General features: G+C 42.1%; 1 protein-coding gene across 1 annotated transcript in view; it reads right to left on the bottom strand.

Annotated features, from left to right (window-relative positions):
• SYNE1 (spectrin repeat containing nuclear envelope protein 1) overlaps nt 1-14,068 on the bottom strand; it is a 982,166-nt gene that overhangs the window by 384,499 nt on the left and 583,599 nt on the right. The window contains 4 exon segments of the mRNA XM_030198470.1: nt 2,283-2,420; nt 3,754-3,936; nt 10,324-10,476; nt 12,562-12,717. Of these exon segments, the coding sequence (XP_030054330.1) occupies nt 2,283-2,420; nt 3,754-3,936; nt 10,324-10,476; nt 12,562-12,717 (630 nt within the window).

The following is a 14,068-nucleotide window of genomic DNA, read 5'->3' as shown; positions in this document are numbered from 1 at the left end:
AAGAGCACAAATGTGATTGGACAGTCAGGGCACGATTAACACATTATAGGTCTTTGGCAAATATATATTTGTAGATGTCACAAAATGCCTAGCACCTGTCTGGGGTTACCCTGCGGCCATCTGGAGGGTCTGTTCCCAGCACTGCTCAGGCCTACCTGACCATTGGCATGTGCTCCATACTAGCACCCTCCTCCTACTGCCTGGATCCCGCTTGACTCTGGGCTAGTCTTTCACTCTCTGATTATTTCCCGGGGATTTCTAGGACACTGGGGCCACACTCCAGGGGTCCCACAGTTCCCAGAAAGCATTCACAGACCCAAAAACATGAACCAGGATTCAATAAACTAAATAAAGTTCATTGTCACAGAACTTGAACAATGAACAGAAAAAAAGGTAAAATCAGCACGCAATAACAGGTAACTGAATATGGATCAATTATAAAACTATCTATTTGTTTACTACCTGGGGAGTTCAGGAAAAATAGTTGCTCACAGGGTCTCAGTAAAGAGATCTTTTTCTCTTCGCTCCTTGGCTGAGACTAGGGAAAATCCAGTACCTTCAGGCTCGATTTGAAATCCAGGGCCAATCAGAGCCCAGGGCATCAATTTTGAAAGTAGCTGCTCAATGGAACTGCAGAATACCTTTTCATAAGCTGAAACTGGAAGAGAGAGAGAGTCTTTTTCTGCAACAGCTTAAAAACTCAAAACAAGCGCCATCTGCTGGCCAATTAGGATAAACACACTTCATGAAATAATAGTTTTCAGGCATAGAAACCCACTATTTCGTCACTGTAGACTCCTATCCTAGCCTCCAATTTACAGCTTTTTCCACCTCCACTCCCCAATAGCCACATTCACCCTTTACCACCTCCTCCCCCAATGACCTCCATGTATGGTCTTTTTCTCTGTCCCTCTCTAGGCTGCTCTCTTCTAAGTATATCTGATGTAGCTTGGAGGGAATTACATGGAGCTGATTCTGAGTGTAACAGAAGCTACAGGTTGTGAGTGAGTGCAGGGACTGAGCATCAGAAACATGGAAAAATGCTATTCTGCCCATCCATGCCATCTACTCTCCTTATCACTTCCTTAGAAATCCTATGTACTTGACCCAAGCGCTCTTGAATTCAGACACTGTTTTCATCTCCACCACTTCCACCGGAAGGCCATTCAATGAATTCACTACCCTTTCCGTGAAAAAGTATTTCTTCAGGATACTTCTGAATATATCCCCTTTAACCCTCATCCTATGCCCCCTCGTTCCAGAGCTTCCTTTCAATTGAAAGACACTCGCCTCCTGTGCATTTTTGCTGCATGTCCTCCCTTCTCCTGCCTTTCCTCCAAAGTATACATATTGAGATCTTTAAGTCTGAGGGAAGATATGATAGAGGCCTATAAAATACTGAGTGGAGTGGAACAGGTAGAGGTACATAGCTTGTTTACTCTTTCCAAAAATACTAGGATTAGGGAGCATGCAATGAAGTTACTAAGTAGTAAATTTAAAACAAATCAGAGAAAATATTTCTTCACTCAACGTGTAATTAAACTCTGGAATTCATTGCCACAGAATGTGGTAAAAGCAATTAGCTTAGCAGTGTTTAAAAAGGTCTGGATAATTTCCTAAAAGAAAAGTCCATAGTCCATTATTAAGATGGACTTGGGAAAATGCACTGCTTATTTCTTGAATAAGCAGCATAAAATCTGTTTTACTGTTCTGGGATGTTGCCAGGTACTTGTGACCTGAATTGACCACTGTTGGAAACAGGATACTGGGCTTGATAGATGTTCGGTCCGTCCCAGTATAGCAATGCTTATGTTCTTATGTCCCTATATACTCTATGATGAAGACTGCTTTTTCCTACTGGTCATTGCTTTCCTTATGCACCCAAGCATCCTTCTAGCGTTCGCCTGTTTGTCCACCTTAAGATCATCACATACGATCACATTCAAGTCCCACTCCTCTTTTGTGCACAAACGTTCTTCGCTCTCTAAACTGCACTGTTCCTTGCATTTTTTTTAGTATTAAATCTTAGCTGCCAAATTCCAGACCATTCCTCTAGCTTTGCTAAGTCCTTCCTCAAGTTATCCACTCCATCAAGGATGTGTGCAGGTTGAGAAGGTGGTGCCAGTATAGTGGTTTCCTTCCATGCAAGGCACACTGCGTGGCTGTAGAGGTCAGACAACCCCAAAAGTCAATTCTGCATGAATGTCTGAAACTTCCTTTTGGTAACTGATGCCAAATACTAAAAAAAAAAAAAAACAACAACAAATAAATTAAAGTGACACCTTATGAGCCATGAACTGATCACGAAGCTGAGAAGCTGAATTCCACGAGATGTGACAGTGTACCAGTATCTTGGCCTTGTTGATCCACTTCGTGATGAACTCCAGCATTTCATTGTACTCATCCAAATGCGTTCCAGACTGGGAAATTAAAAGCAAGGCCTCAACTGAATTCTGCACAAGTGCATATTAATAATAAAACAGACAATTTGCATGGGCCCATCCTCAACCACTTTTATGCCAGTTACAATTTTTCAGTCATTTCTGAACTAACATAAATCAGGTTTTTTTTTAAGTTAATAGTGGTTCGTGCTAAAAATATGCTGCCAAGGAGGTCTGAGAAGCAACAATGAAAGAGGAAAAGAAATAGAAAATTATGACAATGTCTACACTAGCATAATATAACTAAAGTATCAAAAAACAGAAAGAAACTGAGAAGTCAAAAAGTGTAAAGATCTTAACAGAGGTTCCAGTTTTATTGTTCCCCTGGGAATAATTTTATAAAGCATATTTTTGATGTGGAAAAGCAATTTAAGAAAACTGTAAGGCTGTAGATGTGCAGGAAATGATCACACATTCTTTAGGCATTCCCTGTGGTATAATTTGGGTGGAGGCAGGTTTTTGATACACATACGTAATTTATTAAATATGAAAGTACACACATACACCGCTGAGTTACAGGGCATTAAACACATGTTCTATACCGGCAGTTCTGCATGGAACTGCTGTTATACAATACTAGCTTAAATCCGCATTCTTGTGCCTAACTTCAGGTGCGAGCATGTATGCCAGCCAAAGGCTGGTGTAAATGCTCGTGTGTACCCACTGGCATTGTGTTTTATAAAACCGGGCTTAAATGCTGGCCTGCCCCTGATTCGCAAATGCCCCTTCCATGGCCACACCCCTTTAGGAGATACATGCTATAGGAAATAGGAGGGCTATCTATAAGTATAGGGGCATAGTAACATAGTTAGAGACAGCAGATAAAGACCTGAACAGTCCATTCAGTCTGCCCGGCAGTCACATTCATTATCAATTCAAGATTAAAATCAACAATGAACATGAGATTCTATACTTGATCATGGTCTTTCTGGGACATAGACCGTAGAAGTGCACCTGGCTCTGTCCTTATGTTTCAACTACTGGAGTTGCCTTCAAAGACCACTCCAGCCTATTTGAATCTAGATCAGTTATGAGCATAACTCCTAATTAATGCAAATTAGTGCTTAAGGCCAATTATTGATATCAATTGAGCCAATTAGTTTATGCACGCAAGGGACCCTATTCCATAATTGTGTGCCTATCTTTGGGCACCATTTATAGAATCAGAGGGAGAATGCCCACATAAATTTGCATAATATTTGGAGATGTAAATTTGTGCATATGACATTAGGTGCTAATGTAGCAGAGAAATGAAACAAACAGCTCTGTAGAGATCAGAGGCTTATCATCATTCTAGGCTGCATGCCAGTACCTGTTTGAGTTTGGCTGCCCTGTACTCAGCTTGCCTAATAGCCTGTTGGTAGAGCTCCGTCAGCCCCCCTGTTTTGTCCATGAGCTGTTTAGCCAGCAGGGCATTCTGCTCCACAAAGTCCTGTATTTCTACATCCAGTTCTACTAATTTTATATTGCATCTGTCCAGCTCTTCATAGAGGCCCTGGAAAACAGGAAAAAAGTAAAGAAAAACAGGGTTTTTTAATTAACAAAGATGAGGAAAAAGACTTTGCTGGGTACTGAAATTTTCCAGTCAAGGAAATGAATCAGAACAGCAATTAGACATTGAAACAAATAATTTTCCCCCTTTTCAGCACATGGATAATATCTTTATTGAGTGAGGCACAATGGGCTGGGTTCAGTAAATGGCACTGAAAGTTAGGCACTGGAGAGATCCGCCCTAAACTAGTATTCTGTAAAGGGGGAAATGGGAACTTGATATACCGCCTTTCTGTGGTATTTTGCAACTACATTCAAAGTGGTTTACATAGTATATACAGGTACTTATTTATACCCGGGGCAATGGAGGGTTAAGTGACTTGCCCACAGTCACAAGGAGCTGCAGTGGGAATTGAACCCAGTTCACCAGAATTAAAGTCCGCTGCACTAACCACTAGGCTACTCCTCCACTCCAAAGGGCACTCTGTGGTGAGCACCCTTTATAGAACACTAGCTTAGCAAGAATTCATGCTGGTGCCTAATTTTCAGCAGGTGCATGGGAAAATTACAGTATTCTATAACTACTACTACTACTACTACTTAACATTTCTAGAGCGCTACTAGGGTTACGCAGCGCTGTACAATTTAACAAAGAGAGACAGTCCCTGCTCAAAGAGCTTACAATCTAATAGACAAGTGAACGGTCGGTCCGATAGGGGCAGTCAAATTGGGGCAGTCTGGATTCACTGAACGGTAAGGGTTAGGTGCCGAACGCAGCATTGAAGAGGTGGGCTTTAAGCAAAGACTTGAAGATGGGCAGGGAGGGGGCTTGGCGTAAGGGTTCAGGAAGGTTGTTCCAAGCATAGGGTGAGGCGAGGCAGAATGAGCGGAGCCTGGAGTTGGCGGTGGTGGAGAAGGGTACTGAGAGGAGGGATTTATCCTGTGAACGGAGGTTACGGGCGGGAACGTAAGGGGAGATGAGGGTAGAGAGGTAGTGAGGGGCAGCAGACTGAGTGCATTTGTAGGTAAGAAGGAGAAGCTTGAATTGAATGCGGTATCTGATCGGAAGCCAGTGAAGTGACCTGAGGAGAGGGGTGATATGAGTATATCGGTTCTGGCGGAATATGAGACGTGCAGCAGAGTTCTGAACAGACTGAAGGGGGGATAGATGGCTAAGTGGGAGGCCGGTGAGGAGTAAGTTGCAGTAGTCCAGGCGAGAGGTAATGAGAGCGTGGACGAGAGTTCGGGTGGTGTGTTCAGAGAGGAAAGGGCGAATTTTGCTGATGTTAAAGAGGAAGAAGCGACAGGTCTTGGCTATCTGCTGGATATGCGCAGAGAAGGAAAGAGAGGAGTCAAAGATGACTCCGAGGTTGCGGGCAGATGAGACGGGGAGGATGAGGGTGTTATCAACTGAGATAGAAAGTGGAGGAAGAGGAGAAGTGGGTTTTGGTGGAAAGACGATAAGCTCGGTCTTGGACATGTTCAGTTTCAGGTGGCGGTTGGACATCCAGGCAGCAATGTCGGATAAGCAGGCCGATACCTTTGCCTGGGTCTCCGCGGTGATGTCTGGTGTGGAGAGATACAGTTGGGTGTCATCAGCATAGAGATGATACTGGAAACCATGAGATGAGATCAGGGAGCCCAGGGAAGAGGTGTAGATTGAGAAGAGAAGGGGTCCAAGGACCGATCCCTGGGGAACACCAACAGATAAGGGGATGGGGGTGGAGGAAGATCCATGAGAGTGAACTTTGAAGGTGCGGTGGGAGAGATAGGAGGAGAACCAGGAGAGGACAGAGCCCTGGAACCCAAATGAGGACAGTGTGGCAAGAAGTAAGTCATGATTGACAGTGTCAAAAGCGGCGGATAGATCCAGGAGGATGAGGATGGAGTAGTGGCCTCTGGATTTGGCAAGGAACAGGTCATTACAGACTTTAGAAAGTGCTGTTTCTGTCGAGTGAAGAGGGCGAAAACCGGATTGAAGCGGATCAAGGATGGCATGAGAGGAGAGAAAATCAAGGCAGCGGCTGTGGACTGCGCGCTCAAGTGTCTTGGAGAGGAAGGGTAGGAGGGAGATGGGGCGGTAGTTGGAGGGACAGGTAAGGTCTAGTGATGGTTTTTTGAGGAGTGGCGTGACTACAGCATGCTTGAAGGTGTCGGGGACAGTTGCAGTGGAGAGAGAGAGGTTGAGGATATGACAGATGGAGGGGGTGATAGTAGGAGAGATGGTGTTAAGTAAGTTGGTGGGGATGGGATCAGAGGAACAAGTGGTGCATTTTGAGGAGGAAAGAAGGCGGGCGGTTTCCTCCTCGGAGATATAACATTGTGCCTAACTTCTAAGAAAGCCCACTTAATCTATCCTTACCCCTCCCATAGCCATAGCCTCTTGAATTTGCATTTTGAGGAGGAAAGAAGGCGGGCGGTTTCCTCCTCGGAGATATAACATTGTGCCTAACTTCTAAGAAAGCCCACTTAATCTATCCTTACCCCTCCCATAGCCATAGCCTCTTGAATTTGCACTAGAAAAGTTAGGCGCAGATGTTATTTATTTATTGCATTTGTATCCCACATTTTCCCACCTATTTGCAGGCTCAATGTGGCTTACATAGTTTAGTTATGACATTGTCATTCCAGGATATCAGATACAATTAGTAATGTGTAGAGATTAAGTAAGGGGAAGAAGAAGAAGGAAGTGATTGGGTGGGTAAGTTTAGAATAGTAACTAGGGCAGATGCACACACAAATGTAAATTGTTGTCAATTAACACCAATTATACATTGTTAACATGTCATTAATTAATTTGCATGTGCATCTGCCCTTGCGCCCAAATTTGGGTGACCTATATAGAATCTGGGAGCTACAACTGATGGAAGCACCAGCTGCTAATGATACATATTACCTCTCAAGTAGAAAATGGAGGAAACAAAAAAAAGGGGGGGGGGAGGTCTGAAAGGAGAACAAGAGAACAAAAATAAACAATGATTTTAGGGAAGCCTTAATGGTCTGAAATTTGGTAAAAAATGGAGAATATGGGAAATATATGTTAACTGACAAATCTATGAGCTTTTCATTTTTCTATAAATTGCAAGGCACTGTGATTATGAAAACAAATTTTGCTTTCAACCCAGTGGGCTGCAGGGCTGAAGAGAGAACTTGTCACCTGCTCTAGGGGTGTCCATTTATACAAGAATTAGTGGAGACAATAGACAAGAGACTCAAAGACTGCTTCTCAAGGAGATACATCATTCACCATTTCATACTCTATGGCAGTGACTTCATTAATTTTTAAGCTGGGGCCACTTTGGATTCTAATGAGCTGAAGGAGAGCCACCTACTAACTTCCCATGTAGGGCCACAACACTACTGACCAGTGTGTGTCAATGATATCCATCCCCATCAGCCCACCTTCAAACTTAGGTATCCTCAAGGTTCTGAGCTTTTCCAAATGCGTTCTTTTTTTTGTCTACTGATAAATGCCGTTTTCTTCTATATGGAAGATCTGTTGCTGGTTTCCAAGTAATATAGCACATCCCTGGCATCCCTGACGAAGGAGTTTTAAAATGGGGTTCTCTGTTGGACATCTTGGAGCAGTTTATGAAATAGTGGCAAACTATCTTGCATCAAGCATTGAGATAAGTAGCGCTTCTGACTGCTTTTTGGAAATACAGGTGCTTTTCATTTTTGGATATTTGATGATTGTTACTTTGAAAAATTTTCAGTCAATGGACATTGTGTTTTTATGCTTATTAGATTCCTTGTGGAACTGTTTAGCTTCTCACAATTATTGTTTGATATATAAAAAATAATAAAGATAAAGATATGAAAATGAATGATGTATGGAGCTTTTTAAGGGGCTTTTTCACTAAGCCGCGTAGGCACCTCTGCGCGCCCAATGTGCGTCAATTCAGTTACCGCCCAGCTACCGCATGGCCCTTGCGGTAATTTCATGTTTTACGTGCGTCTGCTACACGCGCCAGAAAATATAGTTTATTTTCTGATGCGTGGCGAAAATCGAGCGGTAACTCCAACTTGATGCGCATAGGCGATTACCGCACAGTTAACGTGAGAGACCTTACCGCTAAGTCAATGGCCTTTTTTATATGTGCACTAAAAAATGATTCTGCGCTCATCCACAACACGCGCATACCCTACCGCAGCCCATTTTTCAGCACACCTTACTAAAAGGACCCCTAAGTGAGCCGAAATCTTTGGCTCTACTCGCTGAGATTAAGGGGTCCTTTTACTAAAGTGCACTGAAAAATGGCCTGTGGTAGTGTAAGCCTGGGTTTTGGGTGCGCGCAAATCCATTATTCAGCGTGCCTGTAAAAAAGGCCTCTTTTTTTATTTTTGCCGAAAATGGACCTGCGGCAAAATAAAAATTGGCGCGTGTCCATTTTGAGTCTGAGACCTTACCGCCAGCCGTTGACTTAGCGGTAATGTCTCACGCGTTAACTGGGTGGTAATGACCTAAGCGCATCAAATGGCATTTAACGTGCGTAGCTGACGTGCCAAAAAGAAAAATTATTTTTCGGACGCATGTAGCGGACGTGCATCAAAAATGAAATTACTGCAAGGGCCACGTGGTAGCTGGGCAGTAACTCCAAATTGGCGCAAGTTGGGCACATGTAGGTGCCTACACTGCTTAGTAAAAGGGCCCCTAAGCTTGGCTGTGGATTACAGCCTATATTGAATTTTCCTTTGCCTTCCTTAAAAATTTATTTAGATAAAAAGTTTATTGAATTTTAAGTACAGGTCCTTTGGAACCTTATACATATTTTTTGTAGTTGGATTGATTCTTTTTTTGTGATTTTGTCCTAAAGACAATAGCGGCCACCATTGACCCTCGGGCTTTGCATTGAAGAACACTGCGCTATGGACACATGGGGGAGCAATTTTCTAAAGTCATTTTTGCTCATGTGGGAGCTCTTATAAAATTCTAACCTACATATAAAAATATGCAGTTCGACATGATGGCACGTATGTTGTAGGTAAATGTGAAAAGGGTCAGAGTTTGAGTGGAGAACCCATGTATGTGATTGATTATTAAAATAAATTAATTTATATGCATATGTAAATTATAGGCATGTACATGTCTGCGACTGCAATGTAAGTGCAATTTCTGGCACTTACATAGAAGCATAGTAAATGACAGCAGATAAAGATGAACAGTCCATCAACCAGTCTCCCCAACAGTCACACTCATTATCACTTATAGCAGTATTTTATAAAGAAAAGTTGCTACCTAGTTGTCTTTATAATACTTACTTATAATATTATAAACTTCTGCATTGCAATTGAATATTTTATGCAATGCATTTTAAATGCTTAATGCAGGAGCATAAGCAAATTGCTCTTCCCCTTATATGTAACTGAATAGATAAATATATATAACGCATGCACATACACTTATACCGTCTTTGAAGCAAGTGTAAATTTGTGTGCTGCTGGGGCTGGCTCTGGATACCGATTTTATAAAGGCTCATGGGGCACGTTTACTAAGCTGTGGTAAAAGGGGGGGCCTGCACTAGTGTCAGCTCGTATTTTTGATGCACGCTGCGGCCCCGTTTTATCGCAGCGGGTAAAAGGCTGTCTTTTTTGAGGAGAAGAAATGGCTACTTACCACACAGCCGTTTCGGGGAGGAGCCCTTACCGTTATCCATTGAGATGGCGGTAGGGTCTCCTGTGCTAATCCAACGGTAACCGCTTACCTCCAGGTAAGCCCCGGCACTACAAAAATAGAAGATATTTTTTGTAGCACTGGAAATGGTGCACACTGGGGGTGGGAACTACCGCCGGGCTCCTGCGGTAGCCCGGTGGTAATTCCGGATTTGTGTGCGGCAAGCCTTTAGTAAAAGGGTCCCATAGACGTTCATGTTGGCATTATAAAATAGGCTCAAAAACTATACTAGCAGTTCCGTAGTGTCTATACTAGATAGGGGGAAAAGTATCAACTACTGCGGCAAAAAACTCTCAATCAACAAAGAACACCACGGGGGTTTTTTAGTCTATGATGACTTTTTTCTGAGTGCAATTAACGACTGAGATTTTTTTTGCCGCAGTGGTTGAGACTTTTCCCCCTATCTAGTATAGACACCACGGAACTGCTAGTATAGTTTTTGAGGTTATCAGTATCAGCAAGCAGTATTTTTGATCTGTGTGTGTGGTAATTACAAATAGGCACCTTTTCCCAGCTTTGGCATTGGTGCCCTTTTATGAGTAAAGTGATGTGGTAACCATGTTAGTCCACTTTTAAAGGTAATAAATAGAAATAAAACAAAACATAGAAAAGAAAAGAAAATGATACCTTTTTTATTGGGCTAACAATACATTTTTTTTATTAGCTTTCGAAGACAGCAAACCTCTTTTGTGGATTTTCAAGCTCATATGTTCTTACCTTTTGGTCCTTTTTAGCTTGGACTATATTGTTAGACTTTTCTTTCAACTTCACTGTAACAGTCTGCAGCTCCTTGGCTATCTCCTGAATTTTTTCTTTGAATTCTTGATTCAGTGCTCTGCTCTGCTGGGTTTCTTTCTCTTTTGCCTTAATCTGATATATAAAAAGAATGAGTAATTGCCTTTACTACATACTTCAAGAATGCTCACATGACATTCAGATAAATGGAACTGTTGTTCTCAAATTAGATCTAACTGCTAGTTGCTATAGCTGTTGTGCAGCAAACACAACATACACTGTGATAGAACATTTTCACTTTTCAACTTGCCATTAAGCAATAAGCAGACAATATACAGTTTTATAGACTGGATGGGGTTATGTGGGAGTAGGGGATATATTGAGAATAAAGAGACCCAGTCTCTCTCAGGTGCTGATTTCAGCTTAGGGCAGGCAACCCTATATATGCATTTGCTACTGCACTTTTAAAAAAATATCAGTGTCTTCTCAACACTTTGACCATATGATCTGTACAGTATTCCGAGTATGTGGTGTATCAGAAATATCTGGATTTAATGTGTGTGGGGGGGGATATATTTGAAAACTGTCATACTGTAAAAGTTTTTGATGTTACTTGGCATGCAGCATTTTTTGTTAAATTTGTATCTATGATTGAGATGACTAAAAAATATTTGACGTTAAATTCAGGACCCTGTTTACTGAGCTGTGCTATAGGTGCACAAACCTTTTAGCGCACACTAAAAATTAGCAGGCCCTAATGCTAGAGATGCCCATAGGAATATATTGGGCGTCTCTATTAGCGCATGCTAAAACATTAGTGCGCCTTAGTAAACAGGGCCCTCAGTGTCTGCAAAAGTGATTGTATTAACTTACAAATTAATGTGAATAGAGTCATTTAACACAGGTTAACAAGTTTTAACGATCATTAAAAAATATTATCAATTAGAATGTGTGAAATGAACCAAAAAAAGAGTCCAAAAATAGGGGGAGGGCCTGAAAAATGAAAGTGAAAATTTTTTCATTGCACATTTCTAGACCACATGATGGAAATACTGCAGTCTCTGAACAAGGTACAGCAATACTGATAGTTCAGAGAGCACTTTAAAAGCATTTGTGGAGGATCAGCTCAAGAGAGAGAGAGGGTGGGATTCCTAACAGTCTACCTTCCCCATGATTTGCAGACACAGGGTGAAGGGAAATTCTGGGGCGAGAGTCTGAGCCTGAACCTGGCCTCGCAGAGAACCTAGAGCTGAATAATGAGCTGAGCAAGTCCAACACTGCAGCCAAACTAAAGTTTACCTATCATAGCAACATTCCTAAGCTGATACTGCATGCACATGAATTCAGTCTGGGCACATTATTCAGCGCCATTTATCCGGCCAGGAATGATTCCTGGCCAGTTACATAGCGCTTAGCCAGCTAAGGGGTCTTAAGTGGCTTGCGTGTATTGGGTGTGCGCTGGACCAGTTTTTTTTTTTTTTAATGGGACGGGAAAAGGGCCTGCGGTAAAAATGAAACCAGTGTGTGCCCAAAACCAGCCTGAGCCCTTAATGCCACCCATTGATCTAGCAATAAAGCTTCATGTGCTACACGCATGGGGACCGGTTGGCGTGTGCCAAGTGCTGATTACCGCTGAAACTGGCATGCGTAGGAGGAAATAAATAAATAACTCATTTAGGAGTCCTGGCCACGTACCAAATCTGAAATTACTGCTGGCCTGTTGGTAGTCTCATTTTGGCGCATGCCTGCATGCACGTAGAGCCTACCGCTGCTTAGTAAAAGGGCCCCTCAGTGCTAATATTCAGCGTGGGATAGTTGGTTATATCCACTGAACATTTAGTACTTAGCAGCTGGCCGTGCGACTTAGCCAGCTAACCACTGATATTCAGCACTAAACTGGATAAAATGAGCGGCTAAGATAGGCCTGCTATTTAAGTGGCCTATCTTTAACCTCTATTAACTTCACCGGTTAGCACTGAATATTTGCTTAGTTGGCTAAGTTGCCGCAGCCAAAACGGAAACTGGATATTCAACAGTCCAGCATTGAAGATCCAGGGTAAGCGGCGGCAGCTAACTGTGCTACCTGCCACTGGCTGAATATCGGGGGGTAGTGTCTTTAGTTCAAATGCTTTTTGAAAATGATCAGTCCTAATCAAATGAAGCACAAAAACTCAACTAAAACTAATATTGCAGATGTCTATAATATTTCTACAGATTTACCTGTTCACATATGGTTCCAAGGACTAATGATACTTCTGCTAACTGTAAAGATAGCTCTGAAGGTAAAATGGTATAAAGCTCTAGGTACTTATTTTGCTGCTGTTCTGATATTTTTTCAATTTTCTGACGGTGAGAGCTTGCTTTACTGTGAAGGGACTATGAAACAGAAGAGAAAATATTTAAAATGTTAATACTGGAAACAATTTATTCTCAAAAACAAAACTGACACTGGGTATTAGATTGAGGTCTGTGGAAGTCTTGATACCTTTTACTGAACCGGTGCAAGGAATAGTAGATGACTTTTCACATCAGCTATGGAGGCCACACAGATCCCATTTTCAGATCCACTGAGACCTTTGGGATTTTGTCACCACACACAAAACATTGGGTGGATATTCAAAGCTATTTAAATGGCCAGAAAGGGCTCCTGGCCATTTAAATTGCCTGTATTGGGCTATCCACTGATATTCAGAGGCATTTAACTGGTTAGGGTTTGCTGAATAGCAGCACTAACTGCTAAAAACAAAACTAGTTATTCTGTGGGCAGTCTGGGGACAGGGTCAGAACTTACGCGGATAAATGCCGATATTCAGCACTTAACCGGATCAGGTGACCCCATAAATATGACCACAAAGTCTTATCTTTATCTGGTTCATCTTATGCGGTTAAGTGCTGAATATTGCACTTAAACTCATAAATTTTAACTGGCTGCATACAACTGGATATTCAGTGCCAGAGACCGGATATCGCCTGGCATTGAATATCTGTGAATAAAGCTGGCAGCGCTTAGCAAAATGCTGACTGTGACTGGCTGAATATCAAGCCCATTATTTTTTGATATTTCCATTATTGCTTCAATAGAAATGATCACAGGCTACAACAATCCCAGTTTTCGCCAGGAGCAGCATGGCTACTGGCACGTTGCATCCATGGATGTCAGCAATATCAGAGTAGCTTAATATCATGCACAGACATTCCTTTATAATGCCTTTAGTTAAGGTGCAATAGTTCCATTATAAATATGATGTTATAGCATGATACAAGAAACATGTACACAAATGATGAGCTGGTGTGCCACATGTGATCTAAGAGAAGGATATAAGGGTCATGCAAAAACAAGGCTTTCTAAGGAGCAATTCTGAGTAGCCTGCATATATAAACATTCAACTAATGTAAAGTAGAGAAAGCCTACTCATTGATGCTCATGGAAAGAGGGAGGAGGCTAATTATACTCTGATTTAGTGGAGACGGAAGATTAACCGGTACACCACACTTTCTTTCAGCATTCCACATTCACAGCATACTTTTCCAAATGTTTCAAGAAGGCAACAAATCTAATACTTAGGGAATTGTTTGAAGTATGGATTTGTGGAGTGGAAGAGTAGCCTAATGGTAAGTGCAGCAGGCTTTCATCTTGACAACTTGGGTTCATTTCCCACTGCAGCTTCTTATGACCTTGGACAAGTCATTTAACCCTCCATTGCCCCAGGTACAAAAAAACAAAAAC

The sequence above is a fragment of the Microcaecilia unicolor genome, chromosome 3, assembly GCF_901765095.1.
Source record: "Microcaecilia unicolor chromosome 3, aMicUni1.1, whole genome shotgun sequence".
Lineage (NCBI taxonomy): Eukaryota > Metazoa > Chordata > Amphibia > Gymnophiona > Siphonopidae > Microcaecilia > Microcaecilia unicolor.
This window is presented reverse-complemented; position numbering and strand designations above follow the sequence as displayed.